The following is a 7,500-nucleotide window of genomic DNA, read 5'->3' as shown; positions in this document are numbered from 1 at the left end:
GAAAGATAAACAGACAGACAGATACAGAGAGAGACAGTGAGAGAGACAGAGGGAGAGAGGGGAGGGAGAGAGAGAGAGAGAGAGAGAGAGAGAGAGAGAGAGGGGGGGAGAGAGAGGGGGGAGAGGGGGGAGAGAGAGAGGGAAGGGAGAGAGTGAGATAGAGAGAGAGATAGAGAGAGCGGGGAGGAGGGAGAGAGTGAGTAAGATAGAGAAAGACAGAAAAAAAGAAAGACAGACAGACATATAGATATACACAGAGAGAGGGAGAGATAGAAAAGAAGAAGAAGAAGAAGAAGCGGAAGAAGAAGATGAAGAGAGAGAGAGAGGGAAAGAGAGAGAGGTAGAGACATCATGTCTACTTGTATGTTTCCACTTGGATTCGCTAATATATAAGCTTTATTCTTCAGTACGGATCCTGATTGTTAGATACTGTATATATATATCACAATGCTAAAATTGAAAAAAAACCACGTTATGTTTAAACCAGACAAAAAGACAGACAGAGAGAGACAGACAAAGGCCAGAGCAGCGAGGACACTGATAGGTGATGAAGGCTACGACTCTTTTAATTCTGATTATCTAAACAGACAGGTCATGAATGAATGAATGAAACACCTATGTGACAGCGTGGGGCGGCGGGGGCGTTGGTTTGCCTGATATACATAAGTAAACACACGCCGGATCTTGCCATTGTTACGACAATTCTTTATTCATTTTCACAGTCACTGGGATGCTGAGGTCGGAAGCCCGGACAAAGCGGAGGGCAGTGGGGACAATGACGGGTGATGGAGGCCACCTAGTGATAGACCAACCTTTATGTTCCATCTATTATTCATAGCCACAACGACCACAAAGATGACACGCAGCTAGGAATTCCTCCACGGCGCGAGCGAGCTAATTTGCTGGTGTCAAAACTAGGATGTCATCCACAGAACACTCCAGGAGACACAGAGACCACCCGACGAAAGACACGCGGCAAGATTCAGTAGAAAGACTAACACGACTTGAGTTGACATTCTGGGACACAGTGCCCCTTTTGAACTAATTTGTTTGTGTCAGGGTCCAACCTAGGATGTCATCCGGGCCACAGCAAACTCCAGGAGAGACAGAGACAAACCGACGAAAGACACGCGGAAAGCTTCAGTAGAAAGACTAACACCAGAGATCTAAATGCGGACAGAATGACAAACAGACACACTGACAAACGGACAGTGTGGAAACACAGCATCAAGTCATTGTGAGTTGTGCATCTATTGCATCGTGTTGTCCATACGGGGAGAATGTGTTGCTGTAAGTTTAGTGTTATGCAATTTTTGTTAGGATGTATAATATGTATTTGATGTTTAAATAGTATGGTTTTTATTCATAGTTAATATATAAAGCGCGGAGAGCAGTTTACTGTGGTTCGCGCTATATAAGCTCTCATTATTATTATTATTATTATTATTATTATTATTATTATTATTATTAAACTAATTGACTTACCAGCATCAAATCCAGAACCCCCGGAGACGGGAGAGCGACATCCCTGTTGGTTTGGTCCAGAGGCAGGTATGTCCGTCCCGTCGCAGCACCCATAGTAACTCTGTTGGCATTTCTTGCTGTCTGTACCGCTGCTACAGCCCTGCTGGTTCGGACCCGTTGCCTCGGTGACTCCGTCCGAACAGCATCCAAAACGAGATCTGTGGAAAATTAAATAAAAATAAAAATGGTGATGAGGGAGATGTGTGATGTTGGTGATAGTGGGATGGTGATGGAAACAATCTGTCACCAATGTCTAAGTTTTTGTTCCTAAACCTAACCCCCTCCCCTCCCCTCTCCCCCTCTGTGTGTGTGTGTGTGTGTGTGTGTGTGTGTGTGTGTGCATGTGTGTGTGTGTACATGTGTGTGTGTGTATGTGTGAGTGTGTGCATGTGTGTGTGTGTATGTGTGTGTGTGTGTGTGTGTCTGTGTGTCTGTGAGTGGCTGTGACTGTGTATGTCTGTGTGTGTCTATGTGTGTCAGTGTCTATGTGTGTCTGAATATGTGTATGTGCATGTGTGTCTGTGTATTTGTCTAAAAGGTTTTGTAAAAAAAAAAAAAATCGTGTACGAGCGTCTTATCAAGTTCAAGGCCATTCCTGCGACAGAGGCTGTGGGTGGTGTCGGCCACCCTGGGGCAACCCTCGTTGTGGAGACAGGCAGAGACCCAGACAGATAGACAAACGGACAGACAAACGGACAGACAAACGGACAGACAATCGGACAGACAGACACAGACACAGAGACAGACAAATGGAGACGGCTTGCACGTGCATATAATTGTGTGTCGAGCCCTACCTGCGACAGGGGCTGTGGCAGAGGTCAGACACACTACTGGGACAACCCTCGTTGCGGAGACAGGCAGAGAACGACACACAGACAGACATAAAGACAGACAGACAGACAGACAAAGGCAGATACAGACACAGAGAAAGACAAAGGGATATGTGCCGAGTCGTACCTGCGACAGGGTCTGTCGGTGGTGGGAGACACACTACCGGGACAGCCCTCGTTGTTGGCTCCACGTGCCGGCGTCTTGCCGTCAGGACAGCATCCGTAGGCCCTTGACGTGCAGTCGCCAGCCACCGGGGTTTCTTTCCCACCTGCAACACAAACACAACACTTTCCTTTTACTTTCAATTTCAATTTCAATATCTTGCTATCGGGACATCCATAATGCCCTTGACGTACACTGGAATTTCTCGATCAGCTGAAACACAAGCACAGCACTTTCTTTTCATTTTCAATTTGCACAGTCTGGCCGTCGGGGATAATATAAGTAGGCCCTTGATACAGTCTGCATCCACTGGTGCTTCTTTGCCAGCTGCAACACAAACACAACACTTTCTTTTTACTTTCAATTTCAATTTCAATATCTTGCTGTCGTGACAACACTCCTACGGCATTGACATGCACTGTGCAGCCACTACATGCTGCTTCCCAGTCAGCTGAAATACAATCGCAACAGTTCCAACCACGATTCCATTTCAATTCCAGTGTCTTGCTGTCGGAACAAGGCCAAATCGTGGTAGGTGTGCAGTCGCCTACGACTGGGGTTTGTAGATCAGTTGCATCACGGCAATCACAGATACTTTGTATTAACAGTATTTAGTCTTTCGGATGAGACGAAAAACCGAGGTCCCTTCGTGTACACTACATTGGGGTGTGCACGTTAAATATCCCACGATTGACAAATGGGTCTTTCCTGGCAAAAGTGTATGGGCATAGATAAAAAAAAAAAAAGTCCACCAAAATACCCGTGTGACTTGGAATAATAGGCCGTGAAAAGTAGGATATGCGCCGAAATGGCTGCGATCTGCTGGTCGATGTGAATGCGTGATGTATTGTGTAAAAAATTCCATCTCACACGGCATAAATAGATCCCTGCGCCTTGAGTCCGAGTCTGGAGATACGCGCGCGATATAAGACTTCATATAACATAACTTCAAATTCTTAACAGTCACATTTTTGTTTGTTCAAATACAGACCCCTGAAGACGACCCTGACTGTTCGTCCAAAGTACATTCTTTACAATATCCGACAAATTAGCTTTCGTCAGAACTACTTAAAATTCTGTAAAGCCAAACCTAACTAGTTTGTCCCAAAACATCAGTTACAGTGACGGACACTTCATAAATACTTCAGATTCTTTAAAGCCAAACATGAGTATAGTTTATTCAAATATAGACCACCAGAGGGCACAGTTTTACTTCTGTCCCAAAACACATCAGTTACAGTTACGGACACTTCATAAATACTCCAGATTCTTACAAAGTCAACCAACGCTTGCAGAAACGGCTACAGTACATTGTCTTCGCACCTCCTCGAAATTCTTAACAGTCAGGCATTAGTAAGTTGTGTAAATATTGAACCACCAACAGACAAGGCTTAACAGTCAGGCATTAGTAAGTTGTGTAAATATTGAACCACCTACAGGCAAGGCTTACCAGTGTCACCAACACATATTAGTCACAGACACTGTAAAAGAATTTTACAACTACTTCAAATTCTTCAAAGTCAAACATCACCCTCGGTAAGTTAGTCAAATACAAACCATCTGGAGATGACTTTGACAATTCGTGCAAAACTCATTAGTTACCGTTACTGACCCACTAATGTACTTCATCAAAACCATTTACAATTCCTTGAAAGCACAGGTATATATCTACAAGTAAGATCATGTGCTTGTGTTTAAAGCCAATCGTTAGTTTTCATAAGATAACCGTGCCTCCCAACAATCAATGAGACAGAAAATTGATACGGTATTTCGCGTTACGATGATGTCTCCTTGGGGCCAAGCCAAACATGGGACTAAATATAGAGCGCCTGGTTGACACAGTTTACCTGTGACTCCAAAATACACTCGTTACAGAAACTGACAGAGTATTTGCACGGGGATTCTCTCAATGACAAGTCGAGAGGTGTCCCAAGCACCTGTTTTTCACCTACGGATCAGCGTCTTCAAAAGACAGAAACAGCGAGAGTGAAAAGGTGGAATTCCTTTATCAAGCAACTCTCTGTTTATTCAGGACGGCGGCTCACACACAATTACTGACGGGAGACACGGGAGAGGGAACAGTTTCAAGGCAAAGAAGCGTGGCTAAGAAAGCGAAACACCTAGAATTTGATATCGCCTCAGCCTACAGAGATTTTCAGCCCACTCCTGCTAGCTACCCCGCCCAACCCCACCCCTTTCCACACCCTTGTGTTATTTTTACCTTCTTTCCTCCGAGCTACAGGTACAAAGTACACACTAAGAGCTTTAAATAGGATCGGCGTTCGGATTTGAAATAGTTCTTACTATTCAAATACCTGTGATGGTGATGGAGAGACAGTGACTAGCAAACAGAGGAGTAAACGTAGACAGGAAGACTTGATTACTAAACGAACGACATTGAGATGGAATGATTGAAAGAGACAGCTGTGTTCAGTTAGATGTTCCGCTTCATAAGAGAATCATAGGCGAGAGGTGGTGAGGGGAGAGAAAGTGCATACAATCATTACATAAAGGTTGTAGTAAGAAGTTCAAAAATCCTTGATCCTTTTGCTGGAGTGTATTGATCGTGGTCACTGCTAATGCTAACATAGATATCTGAAATAATGAACAATTCGAGTGGTGAAACCATTAATTATTGAAAGTTGAGGGGTGGGGATGGGTGTTGTTGTTGTTGTTGTTGTTGTTGTTGTTGTTGTTGTTGTTGGTGTTGTTGTTGTTGTTGTTGTTGTTGCTGCTACTGCTGCCGTTGATGTTGATGTTATTATTTTATGGCTATTGTCGTCGTTGTTATCATTCTGTTGCCTGTAAAACACAAGGGCTCGTGATATACTTTGCATTCTCTTCCAGAAAAAAACGAAAAGACTACTGAAATTGCCAAAAATGATAAAAACAAGTTATACCGATCATGGTGCCTATGTCACACACACACCATCCGCCCCATTTCAGCAGACTCAACAAAGACACGCGTGTCTACACCCTGCAGGAAGAAAGAAAGACCTACTGAGACCGCCAGGTAGATAGTGCAAACAACACTCTAAATCAAGTATCAATAGTTTCATCTTACGCCTAGTAGGCAGGCTCGGGGCCCTCCCAGAAAATGGGGGTCAGGAATTTCAGGTGTGAAACCATTACTTGTGCATAAGCCGCCGGGGGCACTGAAACGCCACACAACTAAGTGGCAGGTATTTCTCGTATCAGTTTCAAGATTCAATCAATTACCACCAAAATCATTTCCTTAGCAATCAAGATTCACGCGCACTCCCGTTTCAGGATATATATTTCGCCAGCTAGGTTGCAGGCAGTCATCTTTGTTATTCAAAGATTCAATCACACAACTGATAGAATTGAAGTCAAGCTAGATATTAATTGGGCAAAGTCGATTTGGGGAAAATCTACTTCAGGAAGCTCGTTTGAAGCTTTGGCACTGAATTGTCGATACAAAGATTTCACAAAGTCTTCGCGAAGTCAATTTTGTGATCAATGAAGGACAGCCTTGGCTTTAGGGATGTGGATTTATTTGCTGCACTCTCATGACGATATTTTGTAGTCAAACAATGAGATGAAGTCGTGCAATTAGATTTACACGAGCATGATAACTATGTGCATTGAACTCCATTCCGTCTTCATAATGTTAACACTGAAAGGCAGCAAAATCCAAAAACAAAGAGACTGCCAACGTTCCAAAATTCAGAATCAAGAAACAAGAAAGGTAGGTTGTTGGGACGTTCTTATTGAAAACATGTGTGACTGTAACGTAATTTTGTCAATAACAACGTTCCAACAACTTACCTGTCTTGTTTTTCGATACTGAAAGGCAGCGTCCTTCGTGCGCACACCATCATTGTCGCCGACACGGATCTGTGTGTGTTTTTTGTTTTCGTGTTGTTTTTGCTTTTTGTTGTGAGTGTTCTTTACCTCAGTTGCATGCCGACTTCGTTTACCGTCCTGTCTGTCTGTCATGTCCCAGTGAATGAGAGCATCCTTTATCTTAGACTCATACAACTTGATAGACGGCTTGGATGCTGTAAACACACAGTTTTGTTTGTTTGTTTGTGTGTTTGTGTTGTTTGTTTGTTTGTTTGTTTGTTTGTTTGTTTGTGTTTGTGTTCGTTTTTGTTTGTTTTGTGTGTGTGTGTGTGTGTATGTGTGTGTTTGTGTGTGTGTGTGTGTGTGTGTGTGTGTGTATGTGGATGTCTGTGTGTGTGCATGTGTGTGTGTGTGTGTGTGTGTGTGTGTGTGTGTGTGTGTGTGTGTGTGTTTGTTTGTTTGTCGTGACAATAAAGAGCCTATTACTTCCCCTTGTATGTATAAATGATGTCCAAATATAGTGCTTCTGCAAAATGAAATCGTCGCAGACAGAATAACGTTGCACCACTTGCACCTCAGAAAAAAAAAGTTGTCCAGTCAGCTAACGGTGGTTTAAATAAAGTGCAGCATGTGTGTTTCTTGACTTGAGTCGAGACGACACTCGCGACAAATGTATAACGGCTACACAAAGGCATTCGTGTTTCAGTGTGCTTTTCTTTCATAAAGGATACCGTCGTCCTTTGCTTCTTAATGCAAAGTCAGGTTCATTCAGTAATGAGGATCCGCATTCCTGTCTTGTCTGGAGTATAAGTACATATGCAAAGTGTATTTACTGAGCAGCGGGCAGTGATATTTATAAGTAATAGAAATACAGCTGGTATTTTATACCGCTATACAATTTTTTTTAATAAAAATCGTTGTAATCTTTCGATTGCGTAACAACTCCTGCATTTTTGTTAACACCATAAAATGTCGATAATAGACTCGTTAAGTGTAGAGTGTTTGTGTTAGTGTTCGTGGTTATCGGTACTTTTTTATGTGGTGACGTCAGCATTTTGTGCGCAGTTCAAAGCTTAGGGGTCAAAGTTTACGTTTGCTTCCTTACATCTGCTAACGAGCGGTGGTTAAATCGACAGAAATAACGAGCCCTGAATTTTATGTGAAAACTCAGCCAAC

The 7,500-nt window shown here is 43.0% G+C and overlaps 1 protein-coding gene across 3 annotated transcripts in view; it reads right to left on the bottom strand.

Moving 5' to 3' along the window:
* LOC138952305 (papilin-like) overlaps window positions 1-7,500 on the bottom strand; it is a 293,828-nt gene that overhangs the window by 63,765 nt on the left and 222,563 nt on the right. For all 3 annotated transcript variants that reach the window (XM_070323939.1, XM_070323942.1, XM_070323941.1), the window contains 2 exons: window positions 2,482-2,623; window positions 1,486-1,682 (listed from right to left, as the gene is read on the bottom strand). In XM_070323939.1, coding sequence (XP_070180040.1) covers window positions 1,486-1,682; window positions 2,482-2,623 — 339 coding nt within the window. The remainder of the gene's footprint in view (window positions 1-1,485; window positions 1,683-2,481; window positions 2,624-7,500) is intronic.

The sequence above is a fragment of the Littorina saxatilis genome, linkage group LG17, assembly GCF_037325665.1.
Source record: "Littorina saxatilis isolate snail1 linkage group LG17, US_GU_Lsax_2.0, whole genome shotgun sequence".
Lineage (NCBI taxonomy): Eukaryota > Metazoa > Mollusca > Gastropoda > Littorinimorpha > Littorinidae > Littorina > Littorina saxatilis.
The sequence above is the reverse complement of the archived record's forward strand: the minus strand, read 5'-3'. Positions and strand labels throughout refer to the sequence as shown.